Source organism: Daphnia pulicaria, chromosome 6 (assembly GCF_021234035.1).
Source record: "Daphnia pulicaria isolate SC F1-1A chromosome 6, SC_F0-13Bv2, whole genome shotgun sequence".
Classification (NCBI taxonomy): Eukaryota; Metazoa; Arthropoda; class Branchiopoda; order Diplostraca; family Daphniidae; genus Daphnia; species Daphnia pulicaria.
In genome coordinates, this window is record NC_060918.1 from 24,016,866 (window position 1) to 24,043,695 (window position 26,830).

General features: G+C 38.3%; 8 protein-coding genes and 3 long non-coding RNA genes across 15 annotated transcripts; 4 read left to right on the forward strand and 7 right to left on the reverse strand.

The window, feature by feature from the left end:
* Positions 1 to 210: 210 nt before the first annotated feature.
* On the reverse strand, positions 211 to 4,482 carry LOC124344347. Of its 4 annotated transcripts, XM_046797861.1 has the most exons (9): positions 4,264 to 4,480; positions 3,873 to 3,986; positions 3,730 to 3,804; positions 3,594 to 3,665; positions 3,309 to 3,533; positions 2,728 to 2,949; positions 1,367 to 2,666; positions 679 to 1,301; positions 400 to 590 (listed from the first exon to the last, which is right to left on the reverse strand). In XM_046797861.1, exons 1-9 carry the CDS (start codon positions 4,291 to 4,293, stop codon positions 522 to 524), a joined length of 2,730 nt encoding a protein of 909 aa, XP_046653817.1. In that variant the 5' UTR covers positions 4,294 to 4,480; the 3' UTR covers positions 400 to 521. The 4 variants fall into 4 exon arrangements, with proteins under 4 accessions (XP_046653815.1, XP_046653814.1, XP_046653816.1 ...); XM_046797859.1 differs by having other exon boundaries at positions 211 to 1,301; positions 3,309 to 3,530; positions 4,264 to 4,481; XM_046797858.1 differs by having other exon boundaries at positions 211 to 1,301; positions 4,264 to 4,481.
* Positions 4,483 to 5,135: 653 nt separating this feature from the next.
* Positions 5,136 to 7,174, reverse strand: LOC124344349. The gene is made up of 4 exons (XM_046797864.1): positions 6,885 to 7,174; positions 6,658 to 6,821; positions 6,420 to 6,589; positions 5,136 to 6,348 (listed from the first exon to the last, which is right to left on the reverse strand). The coding sequence occupies exons 1-4, from the start codon at positions 7,033 to 7,035 to the stop codon at positions 5,709 to 5,711; spliced, it is 1,125 nt and encodes a 374-aa protein (XP_046653820.1). The 5' UTR covers positions 7,036 to 7,174; the 3' UTR covers positions 5,136 to 5,708.
* A 304-nt stretch (positions 7,175 to 7,478) lies between these two features.
* LOC124344348 lies at positions 7,479 to 9,655 on the reverse strand. Of its 2 annotated transcripts, none has more exons than XM_046797862.1 (5): positions 9,527 to 9,655; positions 9,265 to 9,419; positions 9,025 to 9,188; positions 8,788 to 8,951; positions 7,479 to 8,725 (listed from the first exon to the last, which is right to left on the reverse strand). In XM_046797862.1, the coding sequence occupies exons 2-5, from the start codon at positions 9,410 to 9,412 to the stop codon at positions 7,606 to 7,608; spliced, it is 1,596 nt and encodes a 531-aa protein (XP_046653818.1). In that variant the 5' UTR covers positions 9,413 to 9,419; positions 9,527 to 9,655; the 3' UTR covers positions 7,479 to 7,605. The 2 variants fall into 2 exon arrangements, with proteins under 2 accessions (XP_046653818.1, XP_046653819.1); XM_046797863.1 differs by having other exon boundaries at positions 9,265 to 9,435; positions 9,508 to 9,545.
* Positions 9,656 to 10,615: 960 nt separating this feature from the next.
* Positions 10,616 to 12,268, reverse strand: LOC124344024. The gene is made up of 6 exons (XR_006919505.1): positions 12,182 to 12,268; positions 11,949 to 12,117; positions 11,688 to 11,896; positions 11,071 to 11,156; positions 10,760 to 10,962; positions 10,616 to 10,705 (listed from the first exon to the last, which is right to left on the reverse strand). It is a non-coding gene; the product is annotated as an uncharacterized LOC124344024 (long non-coding RNA).
* Positions 10,804 to 14,000, forward strand: LOC124344001. The gene is made up of 10 exons (XM_046797392.1): positions 10,804 to 10,946; positions 11,013 to 11,282; positions 11,345 to 11,475; positions 11,534 to 11,655; positions 11,724 to 11,860; positions 11,932 to 12,294; positions 12,356 to 12,471; positions 12,527 to 12,648; positions 12,711 to 12,847; positions 12,931 to 14,000. The coding sequence occupies exons 1-10, from the start codon at positions 10,895 to 10,897 to the stop codon at positions 13,887 to 13,889; spliced, it is 2,409 nt and encodes an 802-aa protein (XP_046653348.1). The 5' UTR covers positions 10,804 to 10,894; the 3' UTR covers positions 13,890 to 14,000.
* LOC124344026 lies at positions 12,749 to 17,142 on the reverse strand. The gene is made up of 3 exons (XR_006919508.1): positions 17,056 to 17,142; positions 12,901 to 13,029; positions 12,749 to 12,840 (listed from the first exon to the last, which is right to left on the reverse strand). It is a non-coding gene; the product is annotated as an uncharacterized LOC124344026 (long non-coding RNA).
* LOC124344004 lies at positions 14,996 to 17,368 on the forward strand. Its single transcript, XM_046797395.1, has 7 exons — positions 14,996 to 15,101; positions 15,186 to 15,261; positions 15,330 to 15,566; positions 15,628 to 15,743; positions 15,812 to 15,936; positions 16,015 to 16,151; positions 16,209 to 17,368. The coding sequence occupies exons 1-7, from the start codon at positions 15,081 to 15,083 to the stop codon at positions 17,261 to 17,263; spliced, it is 1,767 nt and encodes a 588-aa protein (XP_046653351.1). The 5' UTR covers positions 14,996 to 15,080; the 3' UTR covers positions 17,264 to 17,368.
* Positions 17,369 to 17,371: 3 nt separating this feature from the next.
* On the reverse strand, positions 17,372 to 19,532 carry LOC124344011. The gene is made up of 5 exons (XM_046797404.1): positions 19,195 to 19,532; positions 18,950 to 19,128; positions 18,706 to 18,887; positions 18,263 to 18,642; positions 17,372 to 18,203 (listed from the first exon to the last, which is right to left on the reverse strand). The coding sequence occupies exons 1-5, from the start codon at positions 19,319 to 19,321 to the stop codon at positions 17,647 to 17,649; spliced, it is 1,425 nt and encodes a 474-aa protein (XP_046653360.1). The 5' UTR covers positions 19,322 to 19,532; the 3' UTR covers positions 17,372 to 17,646.
* A 408-nt stretch (positions 19,533 to 19,940) lies between these two features.
* On the reverse strand, positions 19,941 to 22,071 carry LOC124344007. Its single transcript, XM_046797398.1, has 5 exons — positions 21,804 to 22,071; positions 21,550 to 21,728; positions 21,289 to 21,479; positions 20,832 to 21,226; positions 19,941 to 20,772 (listed from the first exon to the last, which is right to left on the reverse strand). The coding sequence occupies exons 1-5, from the start codon at positions 21,928 to 21,930 to the stop codon at positions 20,129 to 20,131; spliced, it is 1,536 nt and encodes a 511-aa protein (XP_046653354.1). The 5' UTR covers positions 21,931 to 22,071; the 3' UTR covers positions 19,941 to 20,128.
* A 207-nt stretch (positions 22,072 to 22,278) lies between these two features.
* On the forward strand, positions 22,279 to 24,896 carry LOC124344005. Its single transcript, XM_046797396.1, has 9 exons — positions 22,279 to 22,440; positions 22,712 to 22,769; positions 22,848 to 22,920; positions 22,988 to 23,083; positions 23,168 to 23,239; positions 23,386 to 23,501; positions 23,563 to 23,687; positions 23,766 to 23,908; positions 23,992 to 24,896. The coding sequence occupies exons 1-9, from the start codon at positions 22,379 to 22,381 to the stop codon at positions 24,807 to 24,809; spliced, it is 1,563 nt and encodes a 520-aa protein (XP_046653352.1). The 5' UTR covers positions 22,279 to 22,378; the 3' UTR covers positions 24,810 to 24,896.
* A 1,333-nt stretch (positions 24,897 to 26,229) lies between these two features.
* LOC124344023 lies at positions 26,230 to 26,824 on the forward strand. The gene is made up of 3 exons (XR_006919504.1): positions 26,230 to 26,393; positions 26,574 to 26,636; positions 26,710 to 26,824. It is a non-coding gene; the product is annotated as an uncharacterized LOC124344023 (long non-coding RNA).
* The last annotated feature ends 6 nt before the right edge of the window (positions 26,825 to 26,830 follow it).

Sequence of the window (26,830 nt, forward strand, 5' to 3'; positions counted from 1 at the left end):
CGCCAGTTGAAAAGCTTTCAATATTTTTGGCCAACAATTGCAATACTTTGGCAAGGTGGGTCAAGTGGTCTTCGTCATTCGCACCAACAGTTCTCTGGGGCGAAAAAATGGCACATAAAAAAATTAGTTTCGACTTCATCCAGTACTTATTTTTATAGCATATTTTACAATTCTGGTATTATTAAACCATAAATTACGTAAAAAAATTATGATCTTTTTGTCTTTTGGATGCAAAAAAAATTAGAAATAAAAATTAAGGAAATTAACCTGGAATAATTCGTGCACGTTGTGGGATACATCATTCGCTTTGCGTTCTTCTTCGTCCAGTCTAGACGCGCGGAGCAGTTGTCGTTCTATATTCTCATGACCGTAAAGCCATATAAGAAAATGAGCGTGCAGTGTGAGCCTCGATTGTTCTTCAACGAGATACAGGTAACCTTTAGGAACACCAAACACACCTCCCGATCTGTATGGCAATAGCTGGCTTCGATTCCAACCCAAGACTTTTTTTATAACCATCTTCAAAATGCGTTGAAAATGAAGGGCAGCTGCAACGGGATGTTTGGCCAACAGTTTGAATCGCTTTTCCCCTGTTGGAACGGGATTTTCGAAATTAACTGCTTGAGATCCCAGTGCGTTCACAACGATCTTGAATGATTGAGTGTCGTCGGGACTCACGGTAAACCATATTTGAGCTTTTCCCAGTGAATTGTGTGCTGCATACACCTTTTGGCGATTTCGATTTGCTGCTGCCTGTGAATGCTGCATGGGTTGCGTAGAAATTCCGATGTCCGTGAAGAAATCTATTGCTAATCCGTTTAAACTCGCTGGAGGCAAGGGAAACCGGCAGCCTTGACTTGCTGCTTCGGCGCAGGTAACTTTATAACCATGGGCAGCTCTCAAATCTTCCATCGAAACTCGTCCATACACTTCTCCTTTGGAATTTGTAGTGCCCCTCTCTGATCCTGACAATCGAGAAGGAAGAATGGAACGTACATACGCCATATTGGACACTTGCTGGCGTGTCACCATGTCGTAAATGGGTAAAACAAAATCCACTTGCTGGAATTGTCTTGAACTTAAATTAAGGAGGTGCTGAACTAATGCTTTTCTTGAAATTGGATTCTTCCGTTGCTCTCCGAATCCACCACATCCGAATGGGAATAAATCCGGATAATGGAGCTCAAGGTAATCAGGGTTGGAATCCGACATGAATTCCTTTTCTGGGCGAACAACATAAGTAGACGAACTTTTATTCGTTCCCAGATCATCTTTGCTAGTCACCTCATTTGAAGATGTGCCTTTAAATGCATATAAATATAATTTTAATATAATATTTAACGCCAAACCAATAATAATCAATTACCTTCGTCAAGTATCGTGTGTAATACACGAGCTATTTTCCCATGATCGTTGATCTCTTCCGGTTCTACAGCTCCAATTGTAACAGTTGCGGATTCAAAAACCCCGTCAAGAAATTCTTCATTTGATCTAGACAGAGAAGGTCCACCTGTACCGTTGTCGAATTCAACTGATTGAACTAAATCAGGATCTTGATGAGAATCTTCAGTTTCCTGTTCTGTCGTAAATAGCATGTCCACTGATGTTTTATCAGAAGGCAAATTGTTGATTGCATCTTGATCTATTTCAACGTTTTTCATGACTTTGTTACCAACATCTCGGAAAAAGCGTAAAGAACTAGCAATCTTTTCGGGTTCAATAATATAATCGGACTTCACTGATGCCATCTTCCCTCTTGATACAGCTGTTTGGTCGGAAGCCATTGGGGAAACGATCAATACCCGAATTGCTGTAGTTGCAGGGGCCATCGGAAGCTTCTGCCTTACTAGGGCTGTATTTAGACGGTTTGAATAAACATGACCTGTTAGCCGCGTTCCACTAGTATCAGAGTAACAAGCCATTCGACCGAATGAAGTTATTGGCCGAATTAAGGATCTAGAGGCAAATGTCATTTCTCGTATCGCTTCCGGAAGTTGACCAATATAGTTGCCATGAGCAATCGCAAACTTGGGGATCTTGTTGTGTTGAAGGGCTGTTAAACATCCGTTAGTAACGCAAATGTAAAGTTGAGATTCACAACAGTTCTGATATTTCACTAAGCATTTTTTGTGGTGAATTTCCAGACCTCGGGGTGATATTAATAATCCTTGAAACCGTGGATCAGCTGGAAAGTAATGACTAACATCATATTGCTGTAGAAGAAGTGGATGTAAAGCTGGGACTTCATTAGGCAATCCAGATGGTTTACGTAAAACACTGAAAAAACTGATTGGCAGATCAGCTGCACTCATAAGTTTGGTTTCCAAATGACTAAACATTTCATCACAAACAGCACAAACGACGATTTCGGAATGGTATTCTTTATAAATTGCTTCAGTAATAGATACTAGTTGCTCAGACGTAATTGGATGCGGAACCCCAGCTTTTTCTAAGCAAGCAAGTTCGTCGGGAGTAAACAATTCTTCATTCAATCTACATCTCTCTCTGCTCTCACATGATTCAAATTTGTCTTCTGTTCTTCGTTGTGGCTTTCTAACGCCTCTCCGAGCACTGATGATTGTACGGGATTGCGAAACACTTTTCACTGCATTTTGAGACTGTTCAAGACTATCTGTTTCTAGAGATTTAGCCTCTTCACGACGCGACTGGGGAAAAATATTAGAAATTAAAAAAAGAAACAAAATTGTCAGTCATTATTATTATTACCTGTCTGTTCACTTCAAAACTTTCACTTATTTCGTTATCAAATATTTCAGAACGTTTAACGCCTTTTCTAGCATTTATGATCGCCCGGCATACTGGAACCCTTTTTGCTGTCTTTTGAGAGTATTCAATCTTATCTGTTTCTTGAGGTAAAGGCTCTTTGCGAAGCGTTATATTATCAAACACAACGTTTCGAGAACGTTTACGCTCATATGTTTTACGTGACTGCTGAGGGAAAATAATAGATATACAATAAAGATGAAAATTGTCAGTCATCATTATTATTACCTGGCAATTCACTTCAAAACCTTCGCTTATTTCATGATCATCTATTTTAGGGAAATTGTTAACTCCAACAGTCTTCAAAAATTTCAATATTAGGTGAAGAAAATTACTAAATCATATGAATAATTTTTCTTATTACCTTGTGAATAATTTCTACTCTTTCGCTTATTGTATTATTATCATCTATTTCTGGCAGATTGTTAGCTCCAAATGTCTAAAAAAACAATTAAAATATTAAATGGGGAAAAATATTAGATATAAAAAAAAGAAACAAAATTGTCAGTCATTATTATTATTACCTGTCTGTTCACTTCAAAACTTTCACTTATTTCGTTATCAAATATTTCAGAACGTTTAACGCCTTTTCCAGCATTTATGATCGCCCGGCATACTGGAACCCTTTTTGCTGTCTTTTGAGAGTATTCAATCTTATCTGTTTCTTGAGGTAAAGGCTCTTTGCGAAGCGTTATATTATCAAACACAACGTTTCGAGAACGTTTACGCTCATATGTTTTACGTGACTGCTGAGGGAAAATAATAGATATACAATAAAGATGAAAATTGTCAGTCATCATTATTATTACCTGGCGGTTCACTTCAAAACCTTCGCTTATTTCATGATCATCTATTTTAGGGAAATTGTTAACTCCAACAGTCTTCAAAAATTTCAATATTAGGTGAAGAAAATTACTAAATCATATGAATAATTTTTCTTATTACCTTGTGAATAATTTCTACTCTTTCGCTTATTGTATTATTATCATCTATTTCTGGCAGATTGTTAGCTCCAAATGTCTAAAAAAAACAATAAAAATATTAAATATTTATCTTAATTAGACGAATAATCCTGTTGTTATAATCACTTGTTTACGCTTCGAACGTTTCGGAGGTTTTCTATTTGTATTTCCAATACCTTCTTGAACGTGTTTCTTTATTGGTTCACATGAAACTTCAGCAACAGCCTCATTGAAAGCCACCTGATAAAAACATAGAGCGTTAAACTTTAGGTTACATACATCACAAGATGAATGTATGTATGAATACAATTTCAATACACAACAAAGAAAATGATTCAAATGCATCATTCATTGAGCCTGATTAATTAAAAAATCCGCTATAGTTTAGGGCTCTACATAAGACTCACTTTATCAGATTCAGTCTTTAAAACTTTTTACATTCCAAATACACAATAAGTCTATGCAAAAAAAATCTCAATGACCTAGAGAAGTGAAAATCAGTCATATTCCTTATTACCTGATTAGACAGTGGATTACTTGAACTCATTTTTTTTCGCGATCCTCTTCAGAAGATAATGGAACATGACAGGCAAGACTGAAAAAAACAAAACAAAACTGCAATAGCCTATTGATTCACCTCCAAAAGGATCGAGCCTTTCTTCAAAGTTGAAACAGTCGTTATTGATACGACAGCAAATTATATTTCAGGCGTGCAAGTAAATAAGCCATCTATGGGGGATAAAATGTAAATAAATATTCAATAGGTTAATCAGGTCATACTGAACCAGCGGTCGATCTCCTTTCTCTATACATTCTAATTCTTTTAGGCGCGCAGTTCAAACCGTTTTCCATTTTCTACGTACAAACGCCATCTATTGGTGAAATTTCGAACTAATCCTATCTATTGGGGAAATTTCGAACTAATCATCCGTGTGCCTCCCGTATACCAAAAAACCTGTACAGAATCCCTACGGGAAATTCAAATTCAGGCCTTTACGGTGAACGAATCTTGCTCAAAATATTATCGACTCACACGGGCGATTCCACAGTGCTCGACGAAATTTTGTATGGAATTGATGGAGTTTTCAGTTTTTCATTTTTCTTCTGAACCATCTAGCGAATTTTAAATAGATATAAAAAAATAGTAGCACATATTTTTTTAGATATCTTTGCTTTTACTTTTTTCATGAAAGTAGGGAAAATTTGCCTATTCATTGGTGATTATCGCGATTTTTTAAAATTTTGAATCTCACTATTACTTTGTCAATGGGTTGGTTATCTCTTAAGTTATGTTAATCAGATCAATCAACACTAATTAGTAATAAATTATTCCGGCAATTAATTAAGCGAAAAATTTTAGAAAGAAAACTGTCAAATTGCACCACCAAATAGCAAATTAACTGTGTTTTATTTTTTAACCTTGACGTTGTGACACCAACGAACGCGTAGGCCATAGCGGCATACACAACAACGAAAGCAATGGACAGGGAAATAATTGAAAGCAAAATGTCTTGAATTATGAACAATTAGTCACAGAAAAAATGTAATTCCAACTGCCAATTTTTCTGTTCACTTTTCTCTTTCCATTCATTCATGTTCTCTGCCGTAAGCAGTTCTGAAGTTGTGTGGCTGAATTGCAACGTCATTTCCTTGATTGAGTTTTTATCACTCATCAACAAATCAATTCCCTTTTTGGTCAAAGAATCGCAGAAAGCAACTTCTAATTCTTCCAAATTATGAAAATCATGAAGCAACGCGGCCCTTTCAAGTATGACATCCGTAAGTTCAAAACAATGAGCGATTTCAAGACCCCTGAGAGAAGGCAAAGACAAAAGCAAAAGAAGGGATTCGGAATCAACAAACGAAAAGGTCAGACGCAATACTTCAAGTTTCGTCACAATTGGATGTTCAACATTAATTCGTTTCCAGCGCACAGAACTGTCCTGTTCTTCAATAGGAATTTCATAGCAAACGCAATGATAAATTAAAAGCAAAATTGAGATTAGGACATAACTCGAAGATAGAATGAAAGTCGACACCATAGAAATGTTTAAGTTTCAGGCTCTCGAGAAGATTTCCATTAGCCTTTAGCAATGGGATCACTCCATCATAAAACGTTACTTCAGGGCAAGCAGATATGTGTAGGTGACAAAGACTAGCAACTGATAATAATTCCAACAAGTCACTATCAAGAAAATTACTAATCCCCTTAATCTTGACATTGATAATTGAAGGGCAAAGAAGGAGCGCTAAGCCTAAGCTACCTTGTGTATACGGACTAGCGACAGCGATTTCAACTAAGGAATATTTGGGGATTACGGGCAGGTTACTCTCAAGCGCTAATTGGTGAATGTTACTCAAGACTTCTACAACTAACTCATGACGTAAAACTCTCAAGGAGGGTAGGTTTTGAAGAGCGATTTGAATTCCTTTCTTGGTAACACTAGTTCCCTTAACGCGCAATATCTGGATACATTTACACTTTTCATTATCCCACATATAATCTATCCTTCCACTATCTTTTCCTGAATGGTAGGCATTACCACACAATCTTTGAATTCCAGCATCAGTCACAGCTGGACAGTGACTCACATCCAACTCCCTTCAAAATATTACATTTTCACGTTAATAGAATTATAGACAATAAAAATATTCAGATGACACTTTTTCTACCTTAGATATTTGCAATATGTTCCAAAAACTTCCAAGCTATTATCTCCCACTGAAGTGTATGCAATCTCCAATTTCTCTAATTGCTGGAATTTAGGAAAGAATTGTAGTATGGATGGCTCAATATCAAGAATGTTTTCTCTGTCCCTCTGAAATTCGACTGATTTCAGACACTGCAAAATTGAAATAAGCTCAACTGTAAGATAATATTACTAGAACAATAAACTTAGTTGCTTATTACTGGACATTGGATAGCAGCATGTTTAAGATATTCACGAATCTGAACTTCATTACATGAGGTTAATAGAAGCTCATCGAGTTGAGAAGTGATAACCCATTTCAAGTGTTTACCCAGCAATTCCTTTTCTTGAAGATAGTACATGATTTCCCCCAGAACATGCAAAGCTAGAAGCAATAAAATGTGTTTAATACAGTGAAGTCAATTACGTATCACATTCGATAACTTACGTAGTTGATGTAAAGGACTCGTGCCGAGCTCTGAATCTGATATGGTGTCTGATAGCTTGATTGATGGCTTCCATGACCACTGATCCATGCTTTGTACAACATGAGCTATCGACAGTTCCAATAAAGTTTTTACACTTTTCACTCGTGGCATAATGAAACTACAAAAAAATAGTTTGTCGAAGTTACTGAACAACCGTTACACGGCTATGTGTAAGTTTAAGTTTTTTGAAACGAAGGTGAACAAAAATACGAGACAAATAACCAGAAATAGCAGACGATCTTTGGATTTCTTTGAGAAATTAAGAACAACGTTGCCATAATGCCATTCAATTAAATAACTGAATTATGAAATATGATTGAAAAATGAAAACGTGGATTTCAGTTATATCCTTTAAGTATAATCTTTTACCCTGATTTGGTCATCGCGAATTGAAATATTTTATTTTGCATAAAAACTGACAAACAGTGAAAATAAATGCTTTTAAATTCCACCACGAGTTGATCGGCGATTCAGCGCCAACTGAGTGATAGCCGCTGGACAGTAAGCTCCAGCTCCACGCCTAATCGCATATAATCATACAGTAAACGCACAACTTCAAAATTGACCGATTTATTTTCTAGCCTCAACATTATGACAATAATGAGCAGGCAAAGGGCATATTACAACCAAACGCAATAGAAAGGGAAAATAATTAATAACGAAATCTCACGAATTATGAGATTAGACTGAGACTGAGTCTCGATCATCCATAATATTTAGAATCAATTGCCAATTTTTCTGTATCCTTTTCTCTTCCCATTCATAAAAGTTCTCATCAGTCAGAAGTTCTGAATAATCGCCTTCAAATTTTATGTCCATTCTATTGATTGAGTTGTTATCGTTCATCAAAAAATCAATTCCTTTTTTGGTCAGAGAATCGCAGTAAGCTAAAGCTATTTGTTCCAAATTTTGAAAATGATGACGCAACACAACTGTTTCAAGTATAACATCCGTAAGTTCTCTACAACCAGTAATTTCAAGAATCCTGAGTGAGGGCGATGACAAGAGCTGCAAAAGTATGGCTTCGGCATTGAATTGAAAAGACGAAAATGTCAAACGCAATACTTCAAGTTTTCTTAAAATTGGTGGTTCGATTTTGATTCGTTTCCAACGCACAAAACTGTCCTTTTCTTCAACAGGAATTTCGCAAAATTTACAATCATCAATTACAAGTGAATTGAGATTAGGACAGAACTCAATGATAGAATGAATGTCGACATCAGAGAACATCTCAAGTTTCAGGCTCTCGAGAAGATTTCCTTTGGCCTTTAGCAATGGAATCACTCCATCATAAAATGTTACACTAGAACGATAAGAACGATAAGGACATTTTATCTGTAGGTGACGAAGACTGGCAAGTTTTAATAATTCCAACATGTCACTATTAAGAAAATCACTGCTGATCCCCTTAATCTTGACCTTGATAACTGAAGGGCAAAGTGCGAGCGCTAAGCCAAAGCTTCCTTGTGTATGCGGACCAGCGACAGCGATTTTAATTAAGGAATATTTGGGAATTAAGGGTAGGTTACTCTTCAGTGCTGATTGATGAATGTTACTCAAGACTTCTACAACTAACTCATGACTTAAAACTTTCAAGGAAGGCAAGTTTTGAAGAGCGATTTGAATTCCTTTTTTGGTAACACTAGTTCCCTTAACGCGCAATTTCTGGATAAGCTTACACTTCCCATAATCCCATATATATTCTTTTCTTCTACTTTCCCCTTCCAAATGGTGGGCTCCACCACACAATCTTTGAATTCCATTGTCTGTCACACCTTGGCAGCCACTCACATCCAGCTCCCTTCAAAATAACATTTTCACATAAATAATTGTACAAAAAATATTTCGGGTGACACTTTGTACCTTAGATGTTTGAAATAAGTTCCAAAAACTTCTAAGCTATTGTCTCTCACAGTAGTGTTTGCAATTTCCAATACCTCTAATTGTTGGAATTTAGGAAGGAATTGCACGATGGATGTTTCAATATCAGGCTTTTTCCAAGTTTTCAATTTCAATTTTTTCAGTAGCTGCAATAATTAAAAGAAGGCCAATTGGAAGATTATCTTATTAAAGAGATTTAGACAATTTATTGTTTCTTACTGGACATTGGATAGAAGCATGTTTAAGTTGTACATGAATCTCTTTTTCATCATGTGAGGTTAATATAAGCTCACTTAGTTGAGATGTGATGACCCATTTTAAGTGTTTACTCAGCAAGTAATTCATTTGGAGATGTTGCACAATTTTTTCCAGCACATGCAGAGCTAGAAGCAATTAAATATATAACTAATACAATAATAAGACAGTGAAATAAAACACTTATTAGATTCACCAACTTACGTAGCTGATGTAAAGGACTTTGTACTAGCTCTGAATCTGATATGGTGTCTGAAAGCTCGATTGGCTTCCATTCCCACTTATTCATGCTTTGAACAACATGAGCTATCGACAGTTCCAATAAAGTTTTTGCACTTTTTGCTCGAGGCATGATGGAACTGCAAAAAAATTTGCCTTGGTTAAAATTATGAAACAACCGTATTACGGCTGTGTGCAAATCAAAAGTTTTTAAAGCGAAAACGCAACCAAATTTTAAATCGCTAACCATGAAGTCAGAAGGTGAACGTTCGAACGAACATGGAACGAAAGTCAAAATTAGTAAATTACGAAAGCCAGGACCAGCAGACGATCCACCACGATTTTCATTAAGGGACACAGTTGCCAAAACAATCAATACATGATCTGGCTGGACCTTTTAAAAATTAGTAAATTACCCGCGCAGTCAATAATGCAAAAATGATAATAACCCAATCATAGTGAATTGACAGGAGTAACTCTTAATCAAAATCGTGTTTCCTTGACTCGTCAAATTCAAATCTAACAGTAACAGGATTCACTTCACGGGCACATTTAAACGTAGAAATATTCCGTAAGCCTGAATTTTTAAAATGCTTTGAATGATATGGTCTTTCAACTCCTAAGTCCTAACGAGGACATCCAATAGCCAAAAATTAACTGTCTTGTCTTGAACGAGCTATAATGATTAATGAAGTCCCTATCTCAAATGAGCACATCAAAATATACACTCCTCGATAGTGTTGACAATAGGTTTATAAAAAGGAATTCCTTTCTCAACAAGTTTGTGGCAGTAGAAAATAGAATTTGATTACATTTTAACACTATGTGATCTGAAATAATGATAAAGTTTAAACTAACAAGTGATTTTAATTATGTGTTTGGCAATTTTTGCATGCTTGATTTGTTACTAGTTACGGCCTTTTACGGCGAAAACGCCCATTTGTTTCAAAGAAATTATCAACAAGATCATTACATGTTTTTCCAAAGAAAATGTTTTTTGAAAGAGTCATTTCACGTCTATTTTGCTTGAAGGAATAAGCCACATATTTATTGTGCTAGATGTTTCATTGTGTTTGGTTTGCCGATTACCTTATATTATAACGCAGATGTCGCGATATCAACTTATTTCCTACAACTACAGGATCCCTTTTTCTTACAAGTGAAGATGTTTAAAAAAAGAGGGCGCAATTAGAGATCTAGAAACTAAATGGAATTGAGGTTACGAACATTTTTAACGCCGTTTCAAACCTCTTCTAGCTCACTCTTTATATACAATGACTGAGGCACAGCCGCACATAAAAGAAGTAAGCTAGTCGAACGACGTTTGCAGGACTTTCACCACGTGACAAATTAAGCGCGTAAGTTATGTTGTTATTGTAGAACAGAAAACGTCCTGGAAACTAGCAGCGCCGTGCTGGTTTTCATTCTAATAACAAGACTGTTAAACTATAGCCCACGGTTACGTGTGACATCGCCTTACTGTTTCCTTCCGCTCCTCATCCAGCAGTCAGTGTTTCTCCAACTGTAGTCTCTGAAGCATATCAACATCTTCAACAAGTTTCCTACATTTTCGTTGCGTTGAATTGCGAAAGGTGAATTTCAGTTGATACTCGAAATGCGCCATCTCGTCTTGTTGTTCAGCCTCGTTTTATCCGTCACCGTGGCAGGTAAATAAATCATTTCCTGTAATTCAAATGACAACATGTTCATTAATTCATTAACTTATTATTTAGATGATTCGGCTAAAGACAAATCGCAAAACAGCAGTTACATAACAATTCCGCCTATTACCTTGGCAGAGACAACTTTGGCCACATCCTTAAACAGCAGCGGATACGACGAGGATTATTACCGTAAAAACAACCGTCCGGCCAATGCTGTAAAGAAAAGCACAACAGTTAAACCCGTTGTCAGACGACCGGCTACTACGACCCGACGTCCATCAAGAACAACTAGGCGTCCAGCAGAAACTAAAGATCCCGTTCACAGTTGGGATCAAGCCGGTAAAGAAATACGCCATAACATATTTTTCAACATATTAAATTCAATGCAATCATTCATGCAGATACTTGCGGGGGCAATATCCTTGTGCCTTTGTCGGACGATCAGAATAATAAAGTCATCGAGGAAACTTATCGGTCGACTAGTTTCCCAATAGCGAGAACGTATCCATTAATCTGCACTTGGAATGTCAAGGTACGTAGAAAAATCACATTTGCCCTAGAAATTCATGGTGATGATGGGTCGACTCCAGGTGAGCAAGAATTGCCGTCACGGTCGAATTGTTTTGAGACTTGACGAACGCAGTCGACTGCCCAATGACAAGGAATGCGCCAATGGATACATCCGCGTTTCTCCCTTTATGAAAGAAGCCAAGTAATATTAGTCAAAAGTTAAGTTTAGTTCACCTTAAAAATAAAATGATTCATTATGGGATACAACAGAATCTGTGGTCGCATCGGAGACGTCCCTCCTCTCCAGTGGCACGTCGAGGACCAACAGCCGGAAACTGTGACCATTTCCATGCGGAATATGGGACTTGAAGAAGACAAATCCACCGGTCTGTCTTTCACCCTCCAAGGTACAGCACTGGCACCCTTTTAAAAATCTTACTTTCCTAATAAAAACAAATTACTTTTATTAAACTGATAGGTGAATGTTTGGCATACTTATCAAACGTGACTATCAACGACACTGGAATGAATTCCAGCAACAGTCAGTGGCTGCATCAGCTGTGGAAAAACTCGGTAGTCGCTGGAGGACCAAGGGTTTTCATTCCAGGTGTGGAACTGGCCAATATTATTCCCTGGATGGAAAATCCTGGAACACTGCCGCCACCTACGACATTGGCAAGCGTCACTTCAGTAAATAATATTGAGAGTAACCTAAATCAACCGCCTACCCGTCGTCCTCGACCAACTCGACGTCCCAACACCCGACGCCCGTCACTTCCAACAGCTCATCCAGTCACTGCCCGTGCAACAACACCTCGACCCATAACTTTTGACCAATACGGTTCGTCTACATTTCAATATAAAAAGGGGTTAATAAATAATTTTAAAAAATTGAAAAACAGATACGTGCGGAGGAACAATCCATGTCCCTTTGATATTCGATCGACTCTCATTCCACGAATCGTCGCATTTCTTCACTGGGCGGAATTATCCACTCGTCTGCATCTGGAATGTCAAAGTAAAAAATCAAACTTTTATAACGGCTTTAATAATTTAATCAATTACATTCGCAGGTGAGTCCACTATGCCGTCGTACTCGAGTCACAATGAGAGTGGATGTCCGGAGTCGATTGGCCGATGTGGATGGCTGTACAAAGGGATACTACACCGTGTCACCTATAATGAAGGAAGCAAAGTACTTGATTAGTCTTTGTAAAATTATATTTCCTTTGATTATCATCATTGTTTTGTGTCAAGACTTTGCGGCCGGATCGGAACAGTTCCGCCCTTCCAGTGGTACGTGGACGACCAAAAGTTGGAAGATGTTTCCATCGTCATGGAAAACATTGGATTGAATGACGGCCGTTCCGAGGGTCTGTCTTTCAGCCTTCAAAGTAAAATGACATTTAAAGCTAATTACTAGATAAATCAATTGAATGTTGTATACCTGATTCTGTTTATCTATGGTGAATTTTAGGCGAATGTATTCAAATCAGGCCGGATATCAAGAAGATTGACGTCGATATTGAAAATTATTGGTCCACTACTCGATGGGTAAATCGATTGAGGGAAGAATCTGTTAAAGGAGATGGGCCGAGATTAATCACACCTGGGATCTTTGGTTCCACGACCATAAGCTCGATCCTGCCAAACACTCAAAACATCAATAAAACGACGTCTAACCATTTAGAAGATCAATCAGACATTCCCTGGGTCATGCTGAAGCCGCTGTCCGACACGAAGGTATCTTCTTCGTCAAGTTACGTAGTTCCAAATGTCGTTAGCAATAAGATTGTAGCTCCAGCAGCGATTCATTCGTCAACAAGTCCTGTGAATAATCTTCCAAAGATTCCCAACGTCACCCCGCACGTTACTTCCCCTATTCCATGGGTCATTCTAAAATCTCCCGCTAGTGAAAATCATTCCCAATTAAAGGCATCAACGACCCCATCTACTTCAGCTAAGCCGTTGACTACGGTCCGTCCACCCACCACCCATCGCTCTTCGACTAGTCCATCGACAAACAAGCCAACATCGACGACTCGACGCCCGTCTAACAAAACTGGTTCAGTTCAGTCAACAACAGCGACTCGTTTGTCATCGACCACCGTTCGTCCCAGCACTGCAGCCAAGAAACCAGCAACTAAATCTGCTGTTCCTTCGTCCACTCGTGTTTCTACAGTCCGCCCTACTTCCCCCACCGTTCGTCAAGAAACTAAACGACAATCAACTACGACCCGAAAATCAGGCACTAAGGTGCCACCCACGACCAAAAGTCCAGTTCTTAATGTACCCAACAGTAATTCAAAGGCGGCCACAAACGGGGTACGGCCAATTGTGATTAACGATGACGTGATTATCGACGAAGCCATTTCTGACATCACGTCGCAATTGGAAGAAATCAAAAGGGAAGCGGAAATAAACCAGAAGAAATAACAGAAACAGCAATGAAATATAATACATGTCTGATAAGCATATGGCTTATTGACAGCAGTAATTACTCAGTTATAAATTATCAGGCCTAAATAAATATTATGCTACTATCTATCTCTCATTTTGTGGTTGATAAATAAATCGGTGGGACCTAAACTGTAACCAAAAACTTTCTAAAACGCTCATTCCATGGGAATAACGTGCACTAGTATAAGGAATAAAATGAAATTGACTTACTGAATAGAGGATAACAAGACTCCATGAGACGTAACAGTGAAATAAGTAGGCAACTTGCTTGGCAACTCATTCGTGCATGCCAACAACGACACTGCCCATGCAAAATTGCACCAACTAAAAATAAACCAGGCAGAATGTTATTATTCATGTCATGTGTAATCATTTGTTTTAGTCATCGACATCGTTACCAAACTTGACAGTTGATCTCACTGATTAAGAAACTTAACACCATGAGGGCACGAACGATGAATGGGCCTCTCCCCTTATTCAAAGGCGCGAAAAGATAATTGACGTGGTTTTTCCAGGTGCGGTTTTGCCAGATTTGTGAGAACTTGTTCTTTCCTTTATATTAAAAACAAAACAAACAAGAAATTTAGATTCGGTTACAATTTCCTTGAGCAAGTAAAATATTTTAAAACTTACCCATACAGCATTCCCGTGTGAGTCGAGCGAGCGTGAAATAGTATCTGCATGGAATGCGTGTCACGGAAATTCACGAAAACATTATCACAAGAGATTTTTCGGTTGAAGAAATTTCTTATTCTGTGGTTTCGCTCGTTTCATTTGCTTAAAGAGGACAGAATTTATACGATGCAGATGAGCTCAAAAGAGCAAATAAAAAACCTCTGGGCAACTTTTTATTAAATAGTTGAATGCTGGGATATAATAAACACAGTGTTCATTGTGTAGTCTGGTGTAAAATGAGTTTACTATGTTGTTTCTTGTGAGAGTGCTGGAGAAAACGACTTGTTGTTGCCAGTTAATTCCATAACTGCTACAGTTTCAAACTCTCAGTCCAACGTCTGAAGCATTTGAGTAAGCACCCACTGTCTGGGCGTCTCATTATTGCCTATCAACCAGAAGAAGAGTTAGGACACCACATAATTTTCACGTACACTTTTTCGCTGGTTAGGCACGTCGTACTTGCCACATTAAATATCGTTCAATTCGCCAAGGATGAGACGATCAACCTGGAAGGTAAATTTTGATTTATTGTTTTATCTACTTGAAACAATTGCTGTTAAAGATTTAGACGTTTAATTTTAAATTTCACCTGTGCAGGTAGTCGATATGCGCCAACAAGTTTTCGTTGTGTTTTTCATCCATTGCATTCTTGTCGTGCCGTTCACTTCGGCAGGTATCACAGAACTAAAACTGACAATTATTTAATTTTATTAGTGACAATCAAATCTCGTATTATATTAGGAAAAACACCTTTTTTGAGAAGCAAGTCGATTGAGACGGAAAGTCAATCGTCCATAACCGAATTCGATCCAGAGTACACTGAGATGAATGACAATCTACCACAAACTATTCTGCGATTGTCACAAAATCTCATCCATCCAGCAACATCTGATTTTCTTCCGGACACGGATAGCCGCCATTTAGTTGGCCAAACAACCACCAATCCACCCGCTGACAGTTGGGATCGAAATTCTGCAGGTATAAAACTATTGACTGAAGTTATTCAATTTTTTAATAAATCACGAAAATAACGTAATAGATACCTGCGGAGGTACCGTCAATGTCCCCTTGTCCTTTGATCGACTCACACCGTTCGAATCGTCACAATTTCCGGAAGAACGCGCTTATCCTTTAGTTTGCCGCTGGATTGTCAAGGTATTATACAACTCAATAAAACGTTACGGTAATTGGCGCATTAAACAGAAATCTGAAATGGTAACCAGGTACCGAGTTCGAATTGCAGTCTGGCACGAATCACGTTGAGAGTGGACGGTCGCAGTCGATTGCCGGATGTGGTCGGATGCACTGGAGGATTTTACCGTGTTTATCCATTCATGAAGGAAGCAAAGTATGCCCAATATTCCGCCTGTACACTCTGAAATTGATCTAATAACAATCCCGTTAAATCTGTACTTGCGAAATGTAGAATTTGTGGGCGCATTGGTGACGTTCCGCCTTTCCAGTGGTACGTCGACAACCACCAACCAAAAGATGTGACCATTATTATGGATAATACAGGAATCGGCGACGGAAACCCCGAGGGCTTGTCATTTACCCTTCAAGGTAATACAACTTTCAAAATTGGGTGAACAATACAAAAGTAAATATTTAAAAAATCAGGTGAATGTGTGAATGACAAGATGATTGGAGTCAGAAAGGAAAACGTCAGATTCAGTCGACGATGGATAAATCGACAAATCGAAGATTTTGAAGCCGGAGAAGGGCCTAGAATAATCATCAAGCCCAGCCATGGTCTCAAACATCAAATTCCCGTTACAAAAGTACCGAAAACTACTTCAACTAGCACAGCACCAACTAAACAACCAGCTGTTTTTAATGACAACAATCCTGAAAACGACGAACCTTGGCTCATCTCGGAACCCCCAGAATCCAGCCATCCATCATATTCGTCGGATTCAGTCACCTATTTCCCTTCGTCAACAGAAAAAACAAATCAGTGGCCATCATCGACAACCGTTCGCCCACCCACAACTTATTTCAACGACTATCAAGACATTCCATGGGTTATTCTGAAATCTCCTGAGCAAACAGACGACCATTATTCATCATCATCGTTTGAAGTTTACCCACATAATAACCAAGCCGATAATGTGAAACAAGTCCCAGAAATGACGACTAAAAATCCGTGGCTGGCTCTGAAATCTGCTTACCTTCGTAAAAATTCTACGTTTTCGCCATTAAAGTCAACATCTCCCTACAATCAACATTACTATTCAAAAGACCCAAACCGCAATATCATAAACAGGGAAAAACTTAACACTGCAAACACGTCTCTACTACCTAGGACAACAGCTAAATATATTACAACAACTGGCAGGCCAATGACGACCGATCTGCCAACAACCGAACCACCAACTACTCCTGAAGTTACTTCTAACCTCATCAGATATTCGACACAGCCACAAACGACCATTTTGAATCATAATAAGTTAAATTCTTTTCCTACCTTTCCAGCATCAAACGAAACACCAGTAGCAACGAATATCTTCACCAGTCCAGCACCAACAGAGCCCAGTCGACCTGTCAAAGTTGGATCACCTGAGAACGACGCCAATATTTCTAACATCAGCTTGAAGGAAGAGAAATCTAGTTTGACCAAATTACAACAGACATTTAAGCGAACTTACAACAAATTAATGAAAATCATGTCCTAAATAATATTGAAAAACAAAATAAGATATGTTTAGCTTATCGGAATGAGTGTAGCCATCCCCTGAATTGAAACCTATGAAAATTTGTGGAATAAAGTATGAAAACATAGATGTTATTGAATTTCTTTAATATTTCTTGATTACCACAGATAAAAAGAATTTTGACAAAAACAATATTCTTTTTTCTTTTTAAAGCATATAAACATATAAAGAAAAAGTGTTCGAACGCAAGAAACGAAACTTTTAAAAGAAATATTGGATCGCATTTCTTTCCGCCCATCTCACTGCGATCACCTCTAATCTTCATCAGTTATTTTTACCGAATTCCAATGCTTCTCTTGAGCCATGGTTTTCATATGCTGAAGGTTCACATTTCCACAGTCTTCTCAAAAAATTACGTCCAAAGGATTCGCTTCGTTCAGGAAGAAATCGATGCCTTTCTGGCTCACATTAGAACAACCGAACAACCATAACTTGGTCAAATACTTGAAACTATTTCTAGCGCAAGCTTCCTCAATGATCTGGTCATCAAGCATGAAACTATTATATATGGAAATCTTTGTAAGAGTAGGGGAAGATAAAAGCAAAAGTAAGAGTTTGCGTGAAATAGCGAATCGTGAAAAATGAGAAGACAAAGAGATTTCTTCCAGCATCCTTAACGGAAATACTTCCTTTGGAAAACAATGAGAAGAGTGGACGCGGTCATCTACCACAGGTTCAGGAGTATCCTGACCGGTACTTTTTATAACAAGTCGCAAATGGCGAATGTTCGGGCAGCTCTCGATGATCAGATCGACTTCTTCACTCGTTACTTCCATCGATATATTTAACTCTTCAAGTGTATGGCCACGAGCTTGTAGAAGAGGAATTACTCCGCCACGAATAGAGACTGACGTTATGAAGGAAATTTCGAGACTTTTTAAAAGTTTAAGTTCTCGAAAACCTGAAATAAAAATGCATTTTTAATTTCCCATGAATACTATTACTTCAGATTTTTCTCACCTAAGAACTCCTCATTAGTAAATTCTTCATCGTATACATTTATGAAAAGATCGACAAGTGTCGGGCACATGTCAACCATCAAGGAAACGGTGCCTTTCTTATAGGGGTTCGGGTATGGCATTGACAGAGACAACTTGGTCAAGGAATAATTTTTTGATTCTCTTGTGTCATTACGAATTCTACGAAAAGCTTTGAGGATGTAAGACTCATTGTCGCAATCTAATTCTTTCAGCTCTGGTAAATGTTCGATAGCAAATCGAATTCCGATATGAGTCACTGCCGTTTCATCAACTGATAATTTGTGAAGGGAACTTTGACCGTTGCAGAAAACTTGCATTGCAGAATCAGTCACGCCAGGGCACGAATTAACTTGCAATTCCCTTGAAAAAAAAAATTAAGTGGACATTAAGAAAGTTGATTTACTTCGTTAAAGTAGACCCTACCTTAGTTTTGGTTTATCAGTTAATCCAAGATTGATCATGCAACTAGCACCGTAAATTGTGCCAGATAAATCAAGGATCTGCAGGTGTTCGAAAAGCTGCAACATGGGAGTAAAAGTATCTTCTACTTGATTCGATGGCAATTTAGGCCTATTGTATAAACTCATCTTTAGTGTAGTGAGTTGCTGTAATTGAAAAAGTTGTTCATTAATTACCTTCTATATAAAAATGACGAATTAATTTTTACCGAACATCTGACCGATGCTAAACGCACGATTCGAAGACTGTCAGTGATATGCATATAACTTTTCGATAAATCCAGAATTTCCAAGTGTGGGTTCAGTAGCAATTCAAACATTTGCAATTCATTATCCCAGGGGTTTCTTTTGACCCGTTCAAGAGTCATGTACTCCAGACAATGTGAAGCTGTGATTAGTCAAAATGGCATAATCAAATAAAAGTACCCAATTATTCCAAGGAAAAGACACTCACGCAGAAGGTAAAAGAGGCTGGAAACGTGCACTGAACTACGCAATGCCGTCCATTTCTCCATGTTATCGACGATACTGTCCATACACAATTCTGCCAGAGATTTGTGGTACCATTTCGGCTGAGGCATGTTGATTGTTGAAGATAATTGTTAAGAGAACACGTTCAGTGAAAACTACGACACGTACACGACGAACATCAACGACAACGATCACACTAAAGAATTTTCTAAATATTTCGCAGTTTTCTCTCCCTAGTCCCTTCTTCTGTCTGACTCTGACAAAAGGCGCGAACAGAATAATTGCATTGAACGCAATGCACCATTGCCAGATTTCTTTCATAACTCGCGTGACTGCATGAGTTGATAAAATTAACAAACGAAAACGAACTTAATTTCTCACAACAAAGAAAAAAAGTAAATTGCAAATATATCAGCAAATAATAAAAAAAAATAATAATGAACACATCCATTCCTTCTGGTGTCCAGTCTCACAGTTAAAGCGATTAAATTAAAGTAGTAGGATCACCCGTTGAAAATGATGCAAATATTTTTAACATCACTTAGAAAAAAGAGAAATTTAGTTTAATATCCAAATGACTTCAACTTAAAATTAAAGCGAACTTACAAGTTATTGCAAATCATGTCCTAATTGAATAAATTTAGTGTAGGATTTTTTAAGTTTATTTAAATTTACACCCAATTGTAAAAAGGTGTGGAATGAAGTTCAATTGTAAAATGAAACAAGACACATATTGAATTCCTTGACTATTTAATCTTGACTCGTGTACACCAGATAAAGAATCTTATGAGAATTCCAGGTGAGGATTTTATGAAAGCATACAGTATAAACATAAGGAAATAAGTGTTTGGGCAGGAAAAACGACGAAAGTTAAAAAAAACAAACATTGGATAGCATTTTCTTACTGCAATCACCTCTTAATCTTCAACATTCCACTTGACATTCCAGTGCTTCCCTTCTAGCATCATTTTAAAACGATCACAGTTCACATTTCCACAGTATTCTACAGAAATGTCGTCTAAAGGATTCGTTTCGTTCAGAAAAAAATCGATGCCTTTCTGGCTCACATTAGAACAACCGTAAAGGTTTAACTTGGTCAAATACTTGAAACTGTTTTTAGCGCAAGCTTCCTCAATGATCTGGTCATCAAGCGTGAAACTATTATATATGGAAACCGCTGTAAGAGCAGGGGAAGACAAAAGCAATAGCAACAATTTGCGTGAAATAGGGAATGGAGAATAATAAGAAGACAGAAAGATGTCTTCCAGCATCCTTAACGGAATTACTTCCTTTGGGGAACAATGAGAAGAGTGGCCGCCATCATCTACCACAGGTTCAGGAGTATCCTGACCGGTACTTTTTATTACAAGTCCCAAATGGCGAATGTTCGGGCAGCTCTCGATGATGAGGTAGACTTCTTCACTCGTTACTTCCATCAATAAAGATAACGTTTCAAGTGTAAGGCCACGAACTTGTAGAAGAGGAATTACTCCGCCACGAATAGAGACTGACGACCCCTGATCAATTTCGATATTTTTTAGTTTTTGAAGTTGTCGAAAACCTGAAATAAAAATGCATTTTTAATTTCCCATGAATACTATTACTTCAGATTTTTCTCACCTAATAACTCCTCATTCGTAAATCCTACGTCGTCTACATGTATGAAAAGATCGACGAGCGACGGACACATGTCAACCATCAATGAAACGCTGCCTTTTTCATAGGGGACTTTGTCTGGCACATTCCACATGCTATTCAGCATAATCAACTTGGCCAAGGAATATCTTTTTGATTCTCTGTTGTCATTACGAATTCCACGAAAAACATTGAGGATATCAAACTTATTTTCGCAATATAACTCTTTCAGCTCTGGCAAGTGTTCGATAGCAAATCTAATTCCGATAAGAGTCACTTCCGTTCTCCTAACTGATAATTTGTGAAGGGAACTTTGACCGTTACAAAAAACTTCAACTACAGAATCAGTCACACCAGGGCAGTAATCAACTAGCAACTCCCTAGGGGAAAAAAATATAAAATGTACAATCAATTTATTTGCTTAAAGTAGAGTAGAACCTACTTTATTTTTGGTTTACAAGTTGATCCAAGTTTGAGCATGCAACATGCACCATAAATTGTGGAAGATAAATCAAGAATTTGCAAGTGTTCAAATCGCTGAAAAATAGAAGCAAAAGCCTCTTCTACTTCAAAATTTCTATTTCCATTGAAAAAAGAACCCCAGCCATCATGAATCTTCAGTGTAGTGAGTTGCTGTAATTGCAAAGAGTTACACATAAATTTACTACTATTATAATGCAGAATTAACTATTGGTCTATATACCAAACATCTGTCAGATGCCAGACGAAGGATGCGAAGATTTCTGTTGGCATCATGTCCAGTGCCCAGTTGTGATAAATCCAGAACTTTCACGTGTTGGCTTAAAAGTAAATCAAACATGTCCTCTGTTATCGAGTAGTTTTCCAAGCGACATTCAGTCATGTACTCCAGACAATGTGAAGCTGTGTGTAGTCAAAATGGCATAATAAAATAACAGTAGTAATAGATAATACCAACTATTTTATATAGACACTCACGCAGATGAAAAAAATAACAGGAAACATCCTCCGAGCTACGCAATGCCGTCCATTTCTCCATGTTATCGGCGATATTTTCCATGCACAATGCCGAAAGAGATTTTCCATACCATTTCGGCTGAGGCATATTAAAGAAAATAGTTAATAACTAAATCGACTAACTGAAAGACCTCAAAATACAAAATGGCACCCAAAACAGTCAACGAAAAAAGTTTAGAATTATTATTCTCTGTCGTCCTTTGCCCTCTGGGCTCGAAAAATCGGTTGGCATTATATTTACGAGATGCACTATTGCCAAATTTAAAAAATTGTCGAGCGCAAAATTAAGAAACGAACCAAAATTTACTGACAACAAAATGCAAAATGCAAATTGCAAATAATATTCTCAACGAAATAATTGAAAAAAAATGAGCATATAAAATCCTTTGTTCGCGTCCATTTTCAAAATGTAAATGTTACTACCTCCCGCGTGTTTTCAGACGCTCCAGTTTTCGCGTAAACAACCAAACGAACCGGGAAGAAATCGTCTGTCAATTTATGTGGCCACTGAATTCGAGTGTTTAGAAATTCACCAAATGCCTCCTATGTCCATTTCCATTTTTTGGTGGAGAGAAAGATCCCGTTTAGCCGTTTTAAGGTGAATGGGAATGAATTTAACGAAGCAAAGACGAGAACAAGACAAACCTAGTTTCTATTTGCATCATCAGCACGTGTGCTGGGTGCAATCAGCTGTGAATGTTGTAGCTTATTGTCAATATGTAGAGAGTGTGGGGAAAGAGGAAGAATAGGTCCCATTCCATTCGTGACATTTGTCCAGTGTCCGTTCGACTTTTGTCTCTGAAACATTTCGACAAATTCGTCTCTGACGATAAAATCTATCGATTATCTGTTGGTGATTTTCATTTTAGTGCACAGTGTAATATGTCATGCAACTCTCAATCGCGTCCTGGAATCCCAAATGGAAAGGTGCGAAATCAAATCTCTATCGTTTTATTATTGACAATTGTCGATGTTATATTTCATTTGTTTTCAACTACATTGCAGATAAACAAAATGGTTAAATCATTTCTCCTCTTGTGGCTATTTCATTTGGCAACTGTCTTGTCCTTATCGGCAGGTAAACACTTGGCAAATTGCATAGTTTTGATTTTGATTTTGAATTCCTCTTTATATTTGTTGATCAGGTTACTACAGGCAAGATAATGGTCGATTACCGTTGATTGGAAATAGCCCGATGACGTCAGTAGGAACGCCGCTAACTGGCAGCAACATACCAGAAGGTATTTATTACACACAAACACACACAGAGGAGAGTCTGAAAATAATAATAGGACACGGGAACTATAATAATACTATTATTACAGCACTCGTCGCCACTTCAGTCGGCCCGTTGACCGCCAATAGCCGCCCCGTTAGGAGGGTCCCTTATGTTTCTGGTAAATAATAATAATCAATTTAGGATACTATCTGATAACAGATGCTCTTTTAAAAAGTAGCACATTCAAGTATAGCTCTTGTTAGTTGGTTTAATCATTAAATTCAATTAGAACTGATGATGAAATTGATTTTGTATTGAAATCAGACACCTGCGGAGGCTCCGTGAATATCCCCCTGTCGTTTGAACGACTTTTGCCGTACAAATCGACTCATTTCCCGTCGAGACGCGATTACCCGATGCTCTGCGTTTGGAATTTCACGGTAAGAATTCAGTATTAGTAAGAATCGTCACGGTGAGATGATTACATGTTTTTGTTTAAAGGTGCAACACGACGGCTGTCGTCGGGCTCGACTGACGATGCGAGTGGACGGACGGAGTCGATTGCCGGATGTGGACGGATGCAGCAAAGGATATTACACGGTTTCACCCAACATGAGGGGCGCCAGGTATATTTCTATTTAATTTTAGTAGGTCACGCAATTATGTTATTGATATTAAAGAAACGATTGTTATATAATTACAAGAATTTGCGGACATGTTGGCGATGTTCCGTCCTTCCATTGGTACGTCGACGCCTACCAGCCGGAAAATGAGGTCACAGTTGTCACGATGAAGAATTTGGGCATCAACGACGGATTCTCTGAAGGTCTTTCGTTTACCCTCCAAGGTATAATATTGGACCATATAATTTTTAAAAAGATTTGAATAACATAATTGCCAATAATGAATTGAATTGGATATAATTAACAGGCGAATGTGCAGAGGAAGAATGGTCGTATGCCCGAACGACGACTGTCAACAAGGAGAACGCCAGATTGAATCGGCGCTGGATGAATCGAGTCATGGAAGATTACCTGGCCGGAGAAGGACCCAGAGTGACCGTCAACCGTGTCAAATTGCCAGTAACGAGCACTACTACTCCAGCCCCAACCACCACCACCAGCCGACCCAAACTGGATCATCCAGTTGTCTCATCCGATAACAATTACTCCGGTGGCATCCAGTGGCTCCATTTGAAATCGCCCTCCGATCTTCATTCGCCCAAAATTCACCAGAAATCAGCGATTGCCATATTCCAGCCACCTCAAGTCGTGAACGAAACGAATCAGCCAATCGTTTCCATCAGCACAATTTCCAGCGAATTTGAATATCCCGCCACCACCACCACCAGCGTCCCATCAGAGTCGACAATTGAACCAGAAGAAGAGATGAGCAGCACCTGGTCAACAACCGACCAATCCACTGACCCGTTTTACCTGACGACGACCTCCACACCTTTGGTAATGGCCAGCACGACGGATAATGACGAACTAATCTCAACCACTTCATCAACTGATGACCCGTTGACGTCCAGCACGACGGAGATAACAACCACTTTAACAGCAGAGTCCAGCAGCAGCAGCCCCTTGTCTGATGTTGTTGTTGCGTCAACAACAACAACCCAACAACCGCCCATCAGCATTGTCCATGTCGTCACCCCCATCAGCGGTCAGAACTTGGTTTTCAACAGGTTTCAAACATTCCAGAGACGTTTTCTGAAATTCCTGAAAATCTTTTATTTATTTTAATTATTTCTTGTTATTGCATTTGTTATATCTAAATTCAAATTTGTATATCGTCGCTGCGGCAAAATAAACGGGACTTTGTATTATCAATCCGAGTCATCCAGCACCAGCACAGGTGTGAAAATCATATCTGATTAGAAATGGTAATGCCATTCGTTTTCTCTTTAAATTCATTATCTCTCGCCAGACGAATGAATCGGCTTTCGTGCCTTTTTATCTCACGTCATATTTTATAACCGGTTGTATCCACCTATAGTATAATTGGGAAAAGAAAAAAAAAGGAATTTAATCTAATGAATATAGTAATTTCCTAATTGAGTATTAATAAGAGTTGAATTCATTTTCAAAAGGGTTTCTTTATTTTTCTTTCAATTTCTACGAATTTAAAAATCTCACGTCCCAGTTATTCAAATGAAAATCCCCAATTATATTGTGTGAGCCTCGATGACGTGTTTGTTTTATAAATTCAATGATGGAAAAAGATAAAAATTGAAACAATCGGTGTCTCATTCCGAGTGTTTCCCCTCTGTGGACTTGACCAATAGGTCCCATTGTTTCCGGCTGTGCTGTGCCCAATGTAGGTCAAACGCATCGTCATAACTACATGTTTAAACCGAGGACGATGCGCCGGGTGATACTCTTATTCTTCTTCTTATTATGTGATTATTACGTATATGGAAAGAAGTTGTATTCTCTGGGCAAGACTTTCTCTGCGAGCCGTGCCAATTTCACCGCGCTAATATAAGTTGGGTTCTAACTTTTTCCAGCCTAAACGAAACGAAAGACACATCCGTTAAATGGTGCTGGTAATAGAAGTAGGCCAGCACACATACACCGTATCCGCACCACTACAACTCTCAAATATAGGAGAAAAGACCATGTCTTTTAAGTGATTTTCACCTGTCTAACGTCAAGCGGTCCGCTTTCCTGTCTCGAAACACAAAAAAGAAGTTAAATGAATTTTCTCTGCTGTATAAGTAGTATATGCTCTTCATTAAAAACTCGTCAAAATTTAAAAAAGGAGAAAATGATTAAAGAAACGTCGGACCATTCGGCATTTTGAAATTGAGCTGAAGATGTGTGAGCACACTGTCCTATATCTACTGCTGCTTTTGTGTGTTTATCTTATTGCGATTATAAAATCAAATGAAATAAAAGGGACCCTGGATGGAGGAGGAAAAAAGCCTGAGGGTCTCAAATCAAAATCCAGGGAAAAGGCTCTTTTCTTTCTCCCATGGCAGCACCAGCACCTGCCATTTTCTCTTTTTCTTTCTTTCTCTCTACACAGAGAGAAATAATACAGGTGGATAGTGTGTGCTGTAGAAGGGAGGGGGGGAAACCTAGTTTTCCTTGGGATATCTCCAACTCACAGGAGAAGAGATAGAAAAGTATTGTTCTCTCGGTGAACGAAGAGAGAATAAGAAAAAAAGACAAGGAAAATAAGAAAGGCCAATGCTCAGTCCCGTCTCGGCTCAGTCTCTGTCCAGCCTCTGACGCTCAAACAGCTCCGTCGTAGCTGTTCACAATTATTGTTTCCTCCCAATTTGAATTATTTTTATTTGTTGCTGCTCTATACCGTGTATACTGGTGAGTTTCAATTCTTTTTTTGACCTTTCTTATTTTACTATATTAGCCTGTTATTGGGGTGGCGTGATGATGACCTTATTATTTCTTTTTTTCGTATTTGGTTTCGGTTCATTGAATTGAATTTGTTGACCCGGTGACATCCTCAACTTCCGCGTCTTTCCCACGACGACGACGACACAGTCGACAGTATGCGATTCTTGATTTTGATTCTGTCGGCGGCCCTAATTGCCTTCACTTCGGCAGGTATAGAGTCAAACATTTTTTCAAAAATACTTAATTAAAAGCCAGAAATAATTAAACTTTTTAAAAAATTAAGGGGCCGTGTCGGAGCGACTGAAAATGACGATGGACAAATACCAGAAAATCGAAGTGAATTTACCAGAGAATCGGCCCATCACGTCGAGAGGTAGAAACCAAATTCCGGCCGGATTATCTAT

Bases quoted from the DNA above. Each gene is read 5' to 3' on its own strand.
- LOC124344007 (XM_046797398.1), bottom strand. From the start codon at position 21,930: ATGCCTCAGCCGAAATGGTATGGAAAATCTCTTTCGGCATTGTGCATG. The intron at 21,227-21,288 runs GTAGGTTCTACT...TTTTTCCCCTAG, and splicing joins ACTTGTAAACCAAAAATAAA to GGAGTTGCTAGTTGATTACT. The intron at 20,773-20,831 runs GTGAGAAAAATC...TTTTTATTTCAG, and splicing joins TACGAATGAGGAGTTATTAG to GTTTTCGACAACTTCAAAAA.
- LOC124344011 (XM_046797404.1), bottom strand. From the start codon at position 19,321: ATGCCTCAGCCGAAATGGTACCACAAATCTCTGGCAGAATTGTGTATG. The intron at 18,888-18,949 runs GTAAAAATTAAT...TTTCAATTACAG, and splicing joins TAGCATCGGTCAGATGTTCG to CAACTCACTACACTAAAGAT. The intron at 18,643-18,705 runs GTAGGGTCTACT...TTTTTTTTCAAG, and splicing joins ACTGATAAACCAAAACTAAG to GGAATTGCAAGTTAATTCGT.
- LOC124344004 (XM_046797395.1), top strand. From the start codon at position 15,081: ATGAGACGATCAACCTGGAAG. The intron at 15,567-15,627 runs GTATAAAACTAT...ATAACGTAATAG, and splicing joins TTGGGATCGAAATTCTGCAG to ATACCTGCGGAGGTACCGTC. The intron at 16,152-16,208 runs GTAATACAACTT...TTAAAAAATCAG, and splicing joins CTTGTCATTTACCCTTCAAG to GTGAATGTGTGAATGACAAG.
- LOC124344348 (XM_046797863.1), bottom strand. From the start codon at position 9,529: ATGGTTAGCGATTTAAAATTTG. The intron at 9,436-9,507 runs GTTGCGTTTTCG...ATTTTAACCAAG, and splicing joins GGTTAGCGATTTAAAATTTG to GCAAATTTTTTTGCAGTTCC. The intron at 8,952-9,024 runs GTAAGAAACAAT...TAATTATTGCAG, and splicing joins ATGCTTCTATCCAATGTCCA to CTACTGAAAAAATTGAAATT.
- LOC124344001 (XM_046797392.1), top strand. From the start codon at position 10,895: ATGCGCCATCTCGTCTTGTTGTTCAGCCTCGTTTTATCCGTCACCGTG. The intron at 11,283-11,344 runs GTAAAGAAATAC...TCATTCATGCAG, and splicing joins TCACAGTTGGGATCAAGCCG to ATACTTGCGGGGGCAATATC. The intron at 12,649-12,710 runs GTACTTGATTAG...TTTTGTGTCAAG, and splicing joins CCTATAATGAAGGAAGCAAA to ACTTTGCGGCCGGATCGGAA.
- LOC124344005 (XM_046797396.1), top strand. From the start codon at position 22,379: ATGCCTCCTATGTCCATTTCCATTTTTTGGTGGAGAGAAAGATCCCGT. The intron at 23,084-23,167 runs GTATTTATTACA...CTATTATTACAG, and splicing joins TGGCAGCAACATACCAGAAG to CACTCGTCGCCACTTCAGTC. The intron at 23,502-23,562 runs GTAAGAATTCAG...TTTTGTTTAAAG, and splicing joins TCTGCGTTTGGAATTTCACG to GTGCAACACGACGGCTGTCG.
- LOC124344349 (XM_046797864.1), bottom strand. From the start codon at position 7,035: ATGCCACGAGTGAAAAGTGTAAAAACTTTATTGGAACTGTCGATAGCT. The intron at 6,822-6,884 runs GTAAGTTATCGA...TATTGCTTCTAG, and splicing joins GAGTCCTTTACATCAACTAC to CTTTGCATGTTCTGGGGGAA. The intron at 6,590-6,657 runs GTAATAAGCAAC...TCAATTTTGCAG, and splicing joins ATGCTGCTATCCAATGTCCA to TGTCTGAAATCAGTCGAATT.
- LOC124344347 (XM_046797858.1), bottom strand. From the start codon at position 4,293: ATGAGTTCAAGTAATCCACTGTCTAATCAG. The intron at 3,666-3,729 runs GTAATAAGAAAA...AAATTTTTGAAG, and splicing joins GAGTAGAAATTATTCACAAG to ACTGTTGGAGTTAACAATTT. The intron at 2,667-2,727 runs GTAATAATAATA...ATTTTTCCCCAG, and splicing joins GTTTTGAAGTGAACAGACAG to TCGCGTCGTGAAGAGGCTAA.